We start from the raw sequence: 16,348 nt of genomic DNA, 5'->3' as shown, positions 1-16,348 counted from the left end.
ATAAAATTTACTATGTATCTTATAATATACAGGGTGAACCAATAACATTTACTATGTATCTTACATTATACAGGGTGAAACAATAAAATTTACTACATTTATCTTACATTATATAGGGTGAAACAATAACATTTACTATGTATTGTGGTATTCGGCAACCGTGAGCAATGCCTATGGCACCCCTGACCGGGGTTCGGGGAAGGGCCAAAGGCCCTCCCCCGAGTCCTGGGGAAGGGGTCTGCCGACCCCCTCCCTATGCCTAAAATTAATGATTGAATCTGACAGCCTTATTATGGTTAAGCTGTATTGTTAATTCCCCCCACCCTTTCCAGGGATGGGGGATCATTATTGCCCAAACTGACTATTGTATATGTATTATATTGCTTTTATTTATGATTATTTATTCCTATCTGTGTAGCTATTGTTTGTTGTATATAACTTTAGTAATCCTTAGACCTTCAATAAAGGAACAACTGAATAGATGCTGTTTATTATTTAGTGATTGCTAGAGAAGCGTAGCTTCTCTATAGTATAGGTGTCCACGTCTGTTCACACTGCCGTAGTCATTTTGAACTCTGGTGTCTGCCACTCATCCTAGGCGGATACCACAGTATCTTACATTATACAGGGTAAAACAATAAAATTTACTATGTATCTTATACAGGGTGAACCATAAAAGAAATGGATACCATATAATTCATATTTTTTTCTTAAAAATTCATGGTGGTTTTTCAAAAGCCATACATCCCCTACTCTAACTAACTTTTAAAATGAATTATCAGTTTTAGTTTTAGCTTGCAAGTTATGTAAGTTATTGTGTAAGTTATAGCGTCCTGCCAAACGAGAACGATGTATAAAAAATTGAAAAAGCACATATTAAATTACCTACAGCAGATAATAACGGCTTGAAAAATTGTATTTGCCGTTTACCTCTAAAAAATTGCTACTTGGTTATTATAAAATTAATATCAATGAATGTCTGTTTATCTGTGTGTCCGGTTATCAGAAATTTAGAAAGTACAATTAATAAGATTTGATACGCCTTTACAAAAGGTATGCTTCAATAGTTTCTTGAAAATATTCCACTCATTCATTAATTTTCTTCTCAAAATAACTCCCCTCTTAACCTAATATCTATACTGCAAAATTTGAATTGGAGATTTAGAAATAAAAAGTTTGAAAAGGTTTTTATGAATTTAATTATGGAATAGAACTTTGCAATTAGATTCAGTGCATTTAATGATTTGTAACACAGGAAATTTCATAATTTGTACAACATAAAAATTAGTTTAACTTTGTATAGCATTTTCCCCAGACTACACTAAAAAGGATCATCATAATCAATACAAATGCACTGGGGAAAAAAATAAATGCCAGAAAGAGGGGTAGGGAGGGTTATAATTTAGATAAAAAGAATCTTTTAGTTGATAGAATATTTCAAATTTTAAATTAATCTTGCCATTAAACCCTTTACTAAAGTCTAAAAGACAGAAATTTGTTGATTTTATATATTTTAAATATTTTATACTGGATTTAAAAAAATATTAATGTATCTAATATTTGATATAAATACACTAGTAAAAAGAAATTTTATTTCAAATATGATTTTAGTGGTCATTATTTTTTTGAATGGCGATTAAAGGTTTTTAAATTTTCTTTTCACTAAGTATTTTATGTCCCATAAATTTTGTAAGTTTTTGTGTGTTTATCTTAAATGAAATAAGGATTAGGTCAGATTAATTCAAATAGAATGTTATTTTACTTTCTCTCTATCTTTCTATCGTTGCTTTTCAGTATAGCAGCTACCTAAATATTACTTGGTATGTCCGTCAGTTTTATGAAAAACTGTACATGTATTATTTATTAGACAGACACACAGACAGACAAACTGTTACTTAAATCTTAGGATATAAGTTATTTCGACTCTAGCTCCTATAAGGAGGCAGGGCATGTCTTGAAAAGAGTCTAAAACAACCCCAATACATTTATAAAACTTCTCTGAAAATGGTAAATGGTATTTAAACCAGTATAATTCAATATCTTTAGCTTAAACACAAAAAGTTACTTTGGATGTTTTCAAGAGTTTTATCATGATTTTGATTTTGAATAACTCATCATACACACACACACACACTTAGAATTAAAGATATTTATACATATCAGGGAGGGATGGGTCCATGGACAGTAAATTAGACTGGAACCTTGACTACACTTTCATACTAAAAACTTTGGGTACTTTTATTAAATTTTGATTGGTTAATCTAAAACTTTACAACAATAATTTACATCTACAGAAGGCGCAGGTTTGTTTATCATCATTGAGGATGTATATCAATTTTTGGCAATTGTCTCATCCCCACAGATCCCTAGGATGAGGTATAATACTCATATGGGAACATAAGTTTTTGGGAGATACGGAAAGTGTCTTTTGTGTCGTCATAAAAATACGTCTAAAAAGGAAGGATGAGAGGAGAAGTGGGAAAGAAAACTCCTAAATTAGAGACGGATTTAGACGAATTTTATGACATCACACATTACACTTTCTATATCTCTAAGTTTTTATTTTAGTTTTTAATATTGTTTATTTTTTTCAGGGATCAATATTGCCCAGTAAAGACAATTCCTGTGATACGGTCTACTGTCGGGCAGGTGACAGGGATAGATAGATAGATATGTGTAGATATGTGTCAAAAAGACAGACATTCAAACAGACAAACTGTTAAAAAAACAGACAGTTGAATCAACAGTTTAACAGACACACATTCAAACAGACAGACAGACAGTGAAACAGACAGATAAGCAAACAGACAGACAGACAGTTAAACAATTAAGCAGACAGCCAGTCAAACGGACAGACATTCAAACGGACAGACAGTCAAACGGACAGACAGTCAAACATACAGACAATCAATTAGACAGACAGTTGAACAGACATACAATCAATTAGACAGACAGTTGAACAGACAGACAGTCAAACAGGCAGACAGTCAAGTAGACAGACAGTTAAATAGAAAGACAGTCAAACAGACAAGTTAAAGTTAAAGCGGAGAAAAGATTTAATTTAAAGATATGTTGGTCCTAAATGGTTATGAGAGAAATATATATTTAAACATATATAAAACATAAACAAACACATTCATTTCACATATATTAAGAGGAAAATATTTACCTTAATAAATAAAAGGCCTCTAGGAGCATTTAAGTAGAAAGGGTGATGAGTCCATCCTTTACTTTCAATTTTAGTTTTCAAAAAAGAAAACGTAAAAGAAATATTTGGGGGGAGAAGACAACTTTTAGGGGCGATATTTTTTGGAAGAGTGAATGTATCCGCTTTTGAAATAGTTTTAAACCTTCCCTGGACCTATAGGAAGCTTTATTGTAAAGGAGAACCAATTCGGTTCAGCGGATAGCGAGACAAATAGACACCCTGTTACTTATAAGGATTTACACGTAGCCCAGAATATCTAAGAGGCACATTAATTTCTTACTTCTCCTCTGTTTATTTTTAATATTGTTTTTTTTCCTTTCAGACCTTTGATCATTATCTTTGATCATTATTTTGTTATGAAAGACAAAATATACTCATCAAGTCTCCTTTTAATCTCATCAGCATTATGATAAGCATGAAAAGCTTAAATTTCCTCACATTAAGTTTCTTCCTTAGAAAAATATATATTTAGACTGTAAACTAGGTATATTATATTATATTTCTACAGTACTCCCAAATTTGTTTGAGGGGGGTAAATATCACCTCACTTGACACCCCCCCCCCCCTCACCACTTGGATGGCCTTGAATTGAGCCTGTAAATTTTGGTTAATACTTTTAGTACCTATCAATGATTCTAATACTACTTCTTAGAAGTTTACTGTAGAGTTATTTTACATTGTTTACATTCTACTATTCACATTCTATGACTTACTATTCAGAATCTTAACCTAAAGGCAATTAAATTTTGTTCATCTGTTCTTAATTAAGTATGTGTGTTACCTAGCGAACATTCTAATACTTTTCTTAGTAATGACTACTCTGTAGTTATTGTAATTACAGTGGTATTAACTTTACATTTCTATTTCAATTCTACCGCTAGTAATCTAGATTTACTAGCTATTCAGTGTGTGGTTTAATTTACGTACTATTCGTACCTGTCCATGATTCTAATATTATCAACTCTATGATTGAAAGAACTGGAAGTTCTTTTACATGGATCAAATTCTACCCTCGTATTCTATGAAACACTAGCTATTCAGTGTGTCAACAAAAAGGCCATTAAATTTGGTTTAATAGCGCCCTTTATTTCACAAATGTTTTTAGTCTAAACAAAATAAATCAGATACAGGGATATTTAAATGGATTTTGTTGAAGAAGATTATAGAATTATATTTTAATAATAGTTTGTTTATTGTAAGGGATGAAAAATATTGCACTTTTTATTATACCAGTCCCCAAATTTTCATAAAAAATCAGTGGCTTTAAAACTTTGTTACTCCTATTACAGCTTGATTGGTTGGTTGAAACTAGAAGTTTCCAACATTTAACCCATATTTTTATCCTCCAAAATAGTAATTTTGTTCATCACTATTGGGGATGTAAATTGATTTAGCGACCATTGTCTCATACCTGTTATACCTGTAGATCACTGTTTTTTGCTTATTCTTATTTCACTGAAATATACATAAAGATACACACACACACACACACACAAACAAACACATAGAACTCACAAAAAGATATTTAAAACACAAGTATGTATTCATTCATTTGATTTAGAATTAATGGGTTTTAAACTCTTAAACATGCGACCTCCAGGCATAGACGTCCAAGGGGGGGGGGGTAAAGGGGTGATTACCCCCCCCCCCCCAATTTTTTTCATTTTACCCCTCCCATTTAAATTTAACCCCCCAAAATAAAAAATCTCTAACGGAAAAAATTTTGGGGGGGGTAAAAAAAATTTGCGGCGCGCGCCATTTTTACATTTACTTGATTTTTCAGGGATTTTAAGGGACAAGACAATGGACGATTCACCACTAATTTTGATAAACTAATTATCCAATTTCTAGATTTTTTGGTGCTCATTTGTATCAACCAATCAAATTAAATTACCTTAAGTTTTTATGACGAATAAGGAAACTTTTAGGTACATAGGCGTCCAAGTTGGGGGTTAATGGGCCATTTGGCAACCCCAAAATTTTTTGAACAATACCCCCCCCAAAAAAAATTACCCCCAACGATTTTGGGGGGGGTATTTACCCCCCCCAAACCATTTGGGGGGGGGGGGGGTAATTACCCCCCCCCAAAATAAATGTTCTTTAAAAAAAAATTGAATGTTCTTAAAAAAAAATTTTTACTGAAAATTTTTTTTTGGTGGGGGGATCTATGATGTAATTGTAAAGCACTGAAGATTCCATAAAATAGATACCTAACTAAATTAAATATTTCATTAAATAATGAAAAAGAATTTCTATAGGCGATTTCTTTTGGGAGGATGTCAGGGTGTCTCAAAACTAGTTATAAAACTTACCAGGACCTATAAGACGCTTCACTTTAAAGTATAATCATATTGGTTCATTGGTTAGTGAGTCAATTATTGTATTTTTATGTTCTAAAGAATGAGATACTACTATATATTTGAATAGTAGTGGCGCCCTTAGCATCTAAGAACTCGTGTTTTCTAAAGGGTAAAAAGGGAGGAGAAAAATAGCCTAAAACCAATCAAAGGATTGACCTATAATAGTGTGGAACCATCATGGGATCTATGTGAAGCTTTCCTAAAAAGGAGAACTCAGTATTAAAAGTAATGAAATCTGAAGCTATAGTCAAATAAACCTTACTTACTACTTTATGTTATAGGATAGTACTTATTAACTTAATAGATTAGGTAGGTGCTTTTTTTACATAATTAAATTACCCCCCCCAAAAATTTTACCCCCGGGGTAAATTAGTTTGGGGGGGTAATTACCCCCCCAACAGATTTGGGGGGAGTATTTACCCCCCTCCAACAGACTTTAGGGGGGGTAATTACCCCCCCCCCCATTCAAATTCAGTTTTTAGAAGAGGGCACTGTTCATTATGTTCTTCAATTTGTTTTATTTTTCAGGTCGGGAGTGTCAGAGTCTTGGTGGTCCCAACTCAGATTTTGAGTGTGTGTGTATCACAAAGTGTCCCAGCCATTGGAAACCAGTAAGAAACTAAAGTAACAGTATGTCTGACTGCAAAGAATCTCACTATCTCAAAAACTACTTTTATGACAGCCCTGCGGATTTTAGAAAAGGGCTCCTTTGGCTGGCCCAAAAACTAGCGGCTACTTAAAGAATTTGTTCAAAACATTCAAATCAAAATTTTTTGTTAAGTTTAATTTCTCAATGATCTGTTAAAAAAAGAGCCTGAAATAAATAATACTTTATGCCGGATATGGCAATAAACAAGGATGAAAACTGTCATAAAAGATTTTAGTACCTTTAAGAATTCATAATTAGTTTAAGTGATTCATTTTTATGTAAATTCTTTATAGTAAAACTATTAAGTTATACTATTGTTTATAAATTGTATTTTAAAATATTAAATTATTTGCATCGCGTAAAAAGTTATAAACATGAGGAATTATCCTTTTATTAAAGTAACAGGATTTTTATGTGTCTGTGTGCCTGTACCGAAGGATCTCGCCAACCGGTGAACTGATATGTTTCTCCTTTGATAGGTCCTATGAAGGTTGATAGTTATTTTGGATTAGGGTACCACCACCCTACAAAGAAAAAAAACAAATTAATTCTAAAGAACATCTAGGCGGCGCCACTGTATGACTTACTGGTTTTCGCTTCCTACAAGGGTGCCAAAAGTTTTTTTTCTTTTTAGAACTACAATTTAAAGTTGGGTCAATGGCATCTAGGGGCGTAGCCGCTAGTTTAATACATGAAGAGTGAGGAAAAACAATCGTCATGGAATACGTTATGCGCGTCCAATGCTATACGAGCGCGTGATATGTCATGCATGGTGAATTTTTGTCTTACTCATTGGGGATTCCCTATATCCTATATCTTTTTTTACATGACGTTTATTTTTACTTTACAAAGATGACAAAATGCATAGACACAGTGGCGCGAAGCGCACCCGAAAATGTTGACATCCCCTAACACCAAAATCGAGAGGGGTGTATAGAGATGTATCTTAGAGTCAAAAAGGGGTGTAATTTTAGGGTTAGGGAGGCGGCTACCATCGGCATAGTCAACATTCTCAAAGTTCTTTAACTGCTAAATTGACATACAAAGCGCACATTTTTTTCTTACAAAGTTCGAGTGACAGACCAGCAACCTAATACAGAAGATTCGCTCCTAGAAAAATCACATATATTAGTGTAAAAATTTGATTTTTAGAATATCAGTAGCTTGTAGTAAAAAGTTACAAATGATGTACATTTATTTTTGACATGTTTATTATACATTTTATTAACTTAAACATAAATAATTTTGTACAACATTTGCTTTACAATTATTTTTAAGCTTAAAAAAGATTTATAAAAAAAAACTTTTATATATAAAGATCTAGGTAACAGCTACATCTATACGGATATTTTCATGTTAGTCATTGGCCGCTTTTAAAACTGAATTGCGCCCGGATGGGTTAACCCCTCCCCCCGACCTTCAACAGAGAAAAAAATGTGGTTATTATTCAAAAGAATTTTGATGAAGTAGGACAATTATAATGACCGACAGACAAAATGACAAACATGCAGACAGACGAGATAGAAAAAAGGCTTTTTTGATAATTTATATTAAAAATAATAAATATAAATTATTGATGGATTTCTGCAAATTTTGAAGAAAAAATGGTTAACGTAAGAACACATTAAGAAAAAGAAAAATGAAGGAAAAGTCAAATATATATTATACTGCACTTTTAATACATGGTAGATCAGGGTTATTTTGGTGCTGAGATTTTTTCTTCCTATTGAGATTGTAGATATTTTTCCAATGAAATAACCCCTTTAAAAATGCTAAAACTTCCATTATCTCCCCAAAAAAACATTTACATATATCGTTATAGACTTTTTAGCATTTTTTATTTTGGAGTCTTAAAATGAAACTATTTATGTACAAGAGATAACCATAATCGTGAACCAAAATATACCATTCTGAATTCTGAAGAGAGGGGGTTCAGTTCTCGACATGCACTTTAGGTAAAGCACCACCATGATTTCATTTTTCCCCAGTCTATCCTAATTGCACAAGAGTTGCTACATAGTAATTGATGTTCAACAAATCAGAAAGGGATAATTATATGAAAAAAAGAAGAAGAAAAAATCACAGAATCATCCCAGTTTTGTAGGCTAAAGACTTCTATTGGGGCCTAAAGGAAGGAATGTTGTAACTTTATTCTGTTATTTGAAACGAACGATTTCACAATTTGGAACTTTTTTTCATTTTCTATGTACCTATCGCTGTTCCAGATTAAAGTGCACCTTCGATACGTTCACTTCTCTTAAAACTGTATTAATCACTATTGCCAAAATTTATCAAAAAAAGGAGAAAAAAGAGAGAAAAAGATAGAGAAAAGTGACAGCGGTGGACAGAGGAATATTATAGTTTTTAGACAAATTGCTATTTACTAGTGCAACAATAACAAGCTTAAGAAGTTCTAGTTTAATGAAATTTATATATTCCACTAGAGGCTAAGCCTCAAAAGAGGCTCTAGGGACACTTTAGGTGGAACCCTCTTCTAAAATAATTATGAATCTTCCCAGTACCTATGATAAGCTACATTTTATAGAGGAACAGCAGTTCAGAAAGCCTTCATGTTACTTTTGTTAAAGGATAAAATCCAACAAAAATATTCTATAATCTATAATACAAAGTTGTACGATGTCTGTCTGTCTGTCTGAAGCTTAAGATCTTAGTAACCACTGAACTGATCGGATTCTACTCTTCAGGTATATACCTATTGGTCCTGTTGGGGTTTTAAGCTATTTTCTTGGAGGGGGGAGGGGGTTACATACCCCCCCCAAAAAAATGAAAATTTCCCCCTTCCCAAAAAAAAAATTTCTGGGGAAACTACTTAACATAAAATTAGCAGCACCAGAAATTTATTTAAATTTTTTTAAAAATTATCTCTTGGGGCAAAGCCGCTATTATAGTATAAAAACAATACATGCATTATCTTTTTAGATACGATAAAAGAATGAAAAACAAAAGGAGAAATTAAGAATTTTGTATTTAGGTATGTGGTTCAGACGGAGTGAGTTATGATAACCATTGTGAGCTGCACAGAAAAGCCTGTATAGATGGTAAACCTATCTCCCCGCTCCATCCGGGATTTTGCAAGTAAGTCCTCCTTGTTTGTTTATAAATGTCTGTTAGTCTGTCCATCCGTCCTTCTGTATGACTTTTCTCTGTCTGTCGACTGTTTTAAATATCAGTCTATCTGTCTACATTTCTGTATTTATTTATGTATTTCTGTCTTTTTATCATCCTTCCGACTGTTCGTCTGTCGTTGGTCTGCACATCTGCACGTTCGTTTGTCCGTCCGTTCGTCTGTTCAAAGGTGCTGATATTTTCGTTCTATGTATTTTTTATGGCCAATAAACATCTACTATATAATATATTGTAACTTTTTGTGAAACCACGATTTTTCTGTGGATATCGGTTGAAAAACAGTACTTCAAATATGGATTGTGTATATAGAGGAACTGCGTAGACACTGCACACAATCATCCTACTATTACTTTATCTAGGAAATCACGAGAAGAATTGTTAGCCAGGGAAGAGTTTATTGAAGAAATTTCCAAACTGGGTGTCAAGAAAAAAGCTCCCATACCAAGTAAGTAATTATTTTTAGAAGCGCAGCTGTAGTTTACATTATTTGTCTGTACGTTAAAAAGTCTATTACAATCACGTTATAAGTAGCACAGAATTATAACTTGACAAAGCTTGTGGAAAAGAGAGCAATAAAACATTATTTTTTAAAGATTAAGATAATTGAATAACCCGTGAATAAAAATATTAAATACTAATAGCTGTTGAAAATTTGATAGAATGACATAAAAACAGGGTTATCTAAACTTAAAAATCTATAATACATATAACCTTGATATTATACTTATTATTTTTATTATGATATTAAGCTCAATAGTAAGCTTGGTAGGTAAAAAATATATTGTAATAATGGGTATAAATAACTTTAAGAGTTGCTAGTACTTGCATACACAATGCCTCTTGAGCACTGAAAACCCCAACCACTCATATTTTGAAATAAACCGTAATTATGGGAGGATAGTTTTTTTTTCTCTATGCCTTACCCCTGCAGAAACAACGTTGCGAATGTTGTTTGTCTGTAATATAAAGATCTAACTGTTTTCGAAGCGCTGGAAAGTGTCATGTGTGACGTAATAAAAATACGTCCAAAATCCATCCCATTTTTAGGGGTTTCCTTCTCTCATTACTCTTTTTTTATGACGTCACGCATGATATATTCCAGTGCTTCACTGTTTTCGGAAAGGTATCGAGTTCAAATTTATACATTATACGTTAACATTGGTAATTATGTCCATATGTATTGAAAGTTAACAAAGGCATGATGGAAAAAAGAAAAATAAACTGTTATTTCTTAAAAAGAGAAAGAAAATATAAATAGTAGAATTGAATAACCTGTAAATTGAATTACTAAAAAGTCATAAACACTCGTAAGCTAAAATAATTTTAGGCTGTGACATACTATATTAAAAAGTAGCTGCGCTAATAAAATTTCTATTACTTGTTGGACATTAATATTTGGTAGAATGTCTTGACTTTAAAAAAGGCATATCTTAAATTAAGAATATTCATATTTTATAAACTTTTAAGAAACTTTCTTATATGACAACACGATAGTAGGCTAAGTAGTTATAAATTTTATTGTAATACTTTTTAATTATTCTTCGGGGCTACCCAGTATCTAAAAGAACCTAACATGACATGAAAACAATATAAACAAAAACTACCCCCCCCCCCTTTATTTTTAATTTGTTTAAAAAAAACAAGTGGGAGGGTGTTTCAGTGCTCAACAAGGAACTTTGTGTAAAAGCGTGAAGTAGCTTTAAGTAAAAGTAAAATTTGTTCTATTTCTATTTGCAACAAGGTAGAAAAGAAATTAAGGAGTAAGGGATTAGTTTAAATAACATTTTTATTGTATTTAAAACTATGTATGTATTACTGTTTATAATTATTTATCACATTGTATTATAGACAGCTTTCTGCGGATATTAAAAATAAAAATGATAAGGTTAAAAGAAGATGTTAAAAATGGTACCTACCTGCTTTGTTTGGCACAGGACATCAAAAATTTTGAGTAGGGGGCCCTGGCCACAAACAGACTCAACTCATTACTATGCACATTGAGGATCTCCAGACAAAGATCGTGCAATCAAAAGGTTGGATGTCTGCTATGTATTGCACCACGGGTATGAGGTGAAGGACATAAGAAACATTAAAGACATTAGGATACCATAAAAAAAAATAGTTTTTTAGACCCTTTATTCTTGATATGAAAAAGTTTTATTGCAATGAAACTTTTATACATGGCTACAAGGTTAAGTGTATTTCTACAGAGATATACAGGGATAAGCAATGAAATAAAAAACGCACCTCGTCGATTTCCCCCAAAGTGCCTTTCAAGCACTGAGACCCCACCCTTATTTTAAATAGATTAAAAATAAGAAGGGGGAAACTTTTTCTTGAAATTTATAAACCTCTAAATTTTCATGTTTTTATAAAAAATAATAATTGAAGTCATATCTTTAGAAGTACTATAATCCCTGTAGATGGATGTACAATATATGTACATTTAAAGATATAGTTAAGATACATTATAAAAAGAGAAGCTTTTCTTCATTTAAAATGTATCCGTACATCCAACCGTGAATTTATTATTATCAGAAATCTAATATCCAGATTTTAAAGCTATTTTGAAAAGTTAAATGAAATTAATTTTTGAAATGAAGATTCCTGAGTCGAGCTAGCATGTTATCATTCTCGTAATATCTGGACCATTCCTTTTAAGGAGTTAATTATTTCATCTTTGAAATTATAAGATTTATAAAGCTTCGCTATAATGGATGTTATCATCTGTATATACATTATATGTTCTGTCAAATGCTCTCTACAAGTCAATTATTTGCTTTTTATATGAGAAGTTTACACATTATTGCACCAAGGTTGCCTGTTGAGTTCACAATCTTACACATTTCTTAAAAAGCTTTTTCATTAGAACAAGGATGACAGCATCTTTAAAAGCGAATTTTTTAAACAATACGTTTGGAAACACCAGGATGAAGGAATGGAACAATGGGCAATTAATTCAATTTTATAGTTGTAACACACAAGGTCTAAACTATGCCTCCAAAATATTTATTGGCTATAAAAGTAGCTTAAAACCTTTGCAAGACTTAAATCTGAAAACAACATAACTTAAAACTATCACAGGACCTATGTGAAGCTAACCTAAAATAAATAACCCAAATGAGTTCTTTAAGTTCAGACAAAAAAACATACTACTTTCAATAATATTATTATATGTATAAACACAGTTTAATATTTTAACTTTTTTTATTGATGGAATACATATGTTTCTCTATAAAAATAGATCATCAGTTCCAATTAAGATGTATAGAATAAGAGTTAAAAAAAATATGTCCTTGCATTTTGAATCCTTTTAAAAGACTAAATAAGAAAGAAGTGTTAGAAAATTATACCCCCTGCGGGGTTTTTCTGCTTATATCCTCTTGGGGTTGGGGGGGGGGGGGGGAATTAGCATCTTTGTATAAAACGGGGGAGGTGTTTAAAGAGAATCTTTAAAGAGAAAAATAGGTCATATTTTGTGGATAATTAATTGTTATTGCTACTCCACTTCTTATGGACCTAATTGTGAAGCTTACCCGAAATAAAGATCCCAATCAGTAGATATTGAGATCTCAAGCTTTAGTTAAAAAAAAACTTACTACTTATAATATAATAGTATTCATGTTCGCTATTGCTATGCTTCTTATGTGACTAATTGTCCATGTTAAATTGTTGCTGTATTGCAGCTGTGTCAACACTTCAAGTATGATAGCCTGATATCTAGTTGCCGAATGTGTACGCAGTTTCCTGAGTGTTTCCTCATCCTAGCTCAATATTTACTACTAGCTAAAAAAGCTTCAAACTTCAAAAAAAAAAAAAAAAAATTTAAAAAATTCAAATTTATAATGTATATTGTATAAATCGTTTACACATTCAAATTTTGATTTTTTTAAGGGAAGTTTGAAGATTTGTAGCTAGTAGTAAATATTGAGCGAGGATGAGGAAACACCCAGGAAACTGCGTACACTTTCGGCAACTAGATATCAGGCTATCTCAAGTATCCTACAACTATCTTATTCTCTGGAATATAGGCAAATTGGAAATCAGAAAAATAATACCATTTTCAGTATAATCAAAACTGTATCGTATCGTAATATTTTTCTACGAATATTTTTAAAAAATTGTAATATTAATCAGTTTAAATCTGATAATTTTTCATTTTAAAATCTGCGGAAAGCTGAATATAATAAGATACGTTTTTGACTATCATGGTCATAACATTCATAGACAAACAACTTAGATTTTATTGCTTGATTCACTTCTAAAAAGTGACAAAATAAATAGAAAATGAATCCAAAATTCGAGAGAATAGTGTACTTTTATTGAAACAAGGATGACAAAACCAATTATTAAAGAAAGCTCTGTATTTGAATGTGAAAAGAGTAGAAAACAACCTAAAACCAAAATAGAATACATGCATAATACCTATAAATTAGAGATCCTATCCTTAGGAACAGAATATTCTAATCTAACTTTTACCCTTACTGTTTGTCATCTTAAATAAGTTGGGCGAGTGAAAACAAACTTTCCATACTTCAAACATCAAAGATTACTATTTTATAATCATGATATAAAAGTAACATGATGTCTGTAGGTTAAGATCTCGCTATCCAATGGACCGAAATGGTTCTCCCTTGCAGTGAAGCTTCTCATATATTATATTATATCTTAAAATGTGTTTTGCTTTCAGTGGCTTGTTTTGAGAATGACAGAAATCGGTTGCGAGAGTTTTTGGTCAGCTGGTTCAATTTATCCGCCAGTAAACAGGACTGGTACAGGTAAGATAGTATGACATAGATACATACAGATAAACATACAGACAAGTAGCTAGACAGATGGACAGATACAGTTTATTTAAAGTATCCGCCAAAAAAATTTCACCTGAAAAAAAAGATATAGATTTCTACTCTTTCTTATAAAACTGAAATTGAAAAGTAGTTGGTCGACTAACACCCCTTCTCATTTCATTGATACTAGAGACCTCTATCGGTGCATCCGCTAGTGGCTACATAAATTTAGAGAGGGAGGGACATTGGGCTGTTTATTACACTAGTCCCCAAAGTATAGTAATGATTTCGTACTCGTTGGCTTAACAACTTTGGGGACTCTTATAGAATTTAGATTTTCTAGTTCATTAATTTGAGTTCCAAACGTTTCCGCCACTAAATGTAATCTACAGAAGTGGTAATTTTGTGCATCATCATTTGGGATGTAAATCAATTTATCGACCTTTGTCTTATCCCTTTAGATCCCTGGCATAAATTAGAAGGTAATCCATCAAACAAAATTGATATAAACTTTATGAAAGGATGAATAGATAATTCTTTTTGATGTATTCATTCATCCTCAAATATTGACCATTAATTGGATATTTTAGAAAAGGGTTCACAAGGATGAAAATATTAGTAGCAATAGTAGAATGGATGTAGAACATAATATAAAAGAAGAAAAAACGTCGTCAATTTAGGTTTCATCCACCCCCCCCCCCCCCGCATTTATTGGTTGGGCCGTTTATCAAGAAGGAAGAAAGAGGATGGGGTAAAGGATGGGGATGGCGGAGATCGTTATTTTAGCCCGCTACAGAGTTCATTTTATTATAGAACATGAAAATCTGGTGTAAGATCCAAGTAATTATGCATCCAGTAATACAAACCAGCTCCATATGTGTACTTTGAAAAAAGAACAGTATACTGTTGTACATTTTTCTTAGTTTAGAAGTGTAATGTAATAAGGCCGCAAACGTCCATAACATGAAAAGTAAAATAAAAAGAATTTATATTATGTCTGATTAATCAATGTACAATAATTGATTAAATCCTAGATCAGTAGGGGAGTGTCATCATCCTTCTTAAAATTGAAATTGAAATAGCACGATACGAATTTTTTCACCCCCTGATGCACTCCACTGGCGTATTGCTGTGCAACTGTCCTAAATCATGTAGAATTAATTATTTATAGAGTAGCTTTACAACAAAATAAAGATATATTTGATTAAACAGGGTTGGTAAAAAAGAAGTTTAAAATACAGGGTATTTCACGAGTATTAAATATCGTCCAAAAGAGTATTACGGACATAATGTAATTAAAGAGTAACCCCGCTTGGAGTAGGGTTATAAATCATTTTTTATTATGTCCAGTGTTCAATTGCATATTGTTCAAAGGATAGAAAATTGCCAATATCTGATATTCGTCAGGGAGGGAGGGGATATTGCACTGTAAATTACACTGGTACCCAGTTTATATCATATTTGATGGCTCTAAATCTTTAATTACTTTAAATCATAATTGGATTGTTTCTAAACTTTTGAACCAATAATTTAAATCTACAGAAGGGTTGATTTTATTTATCATTGAGGATGTTTATCAATTTATCTTTCATTGTCTTATCTCTTGAGATTCCTGCCAATATCTGATATTAGCAGACAAAGATTCGACAAAATAGACAGTAGAACAAGGAGGACAATATCCAAAGAACCTTAGAGTAAGAGGGCTTTGGCGGTTTAAGGGCGTGTAAACCTAAAGGGGTATATCCACCCCCCCCCCCCCCCAACTCTCAATATTAACTAAATGTTAAAGCTGGTTAAATTACAAAAGTTATGGAGGGGTGGGATTTAATAGTAGTCCATTGTTCTATGCCTGAATTCTAACTATTGCATTTAAGTAAGTTTTAAAAAAGGTCTATTTTAATCTTAAAACTTGATTTTTTTACATTTAAGTTTCAGACGGAGAGACATAATGTTACTTTGTTAAAAAGATTAAATATCTCTTTCCCTCCAATTTCTCTTAGGTTTAAAAGATGATTTATGCTACATTATTCCTTCAGCTTTCAAAAGCGAAACTTTTTCACATAGAAGTGTCTTTCCGTATGTCAGCAAGTCAACTTTGTAATTTTTGTCTTCAAATAGATTCCTGTAACTATTAGTGAAAACGCAAAAACTATCAACTGCGAGTATGTTATTTTTATAGTGTGATTCCTGAAATGAT

General features: G+C 32.1%; 1 protein-coding gene across 1 annotated transcript in view; it reads left to right on the top strand.

Moving 5' to 3' along the window:
• Positions 1-16,348, top strand: part of LOC145323841 (follistatin-related protein 1-like) — a 56,552-nt gene that overhangs the window by 22,835 nt on the left and 17,369 nt on the right. The window contains exons 2-6 of the mRNA XM_080166411.1: positions 2,595-2,649; positions 6,097-6,179; positions 9,210-9,313; positions 9,724-9,809; positions 14,055-14,142. Coding sequence (XP_080022537.1) covers positions 2,595-2,649; positions 6,097-6,179; positions 9,210-9,313; positions 9,724-9,809; positions 14,055-14,142 — 416 coding nt within the window. The remainder of the gene's footprint in view (positions 1-2,594; positions 2,650-6,096; positions 6,180-9,209; positions 9,314-9,723; positions 9,810-14,054; positions 14,143-16,348) is intronic.

Source organism: Acartia tonsa, chromosome 7, assembly GCF_053477335.1.
Source record: "Acartia tonsa isolate MP-2025a chromosome 7, ASM5347733v1, whole genome shotgun sequence".
NCBI lineage: Eukaryota > Metazoa > Arthropoda > Copepoda > Calanoida > Acartiidae > Acartia > Acartia tonsa.
Note: the sequence above shows the minus strand (reverse complement) of the source record. Positions and strands in the feature narration are given on the sequence as shown.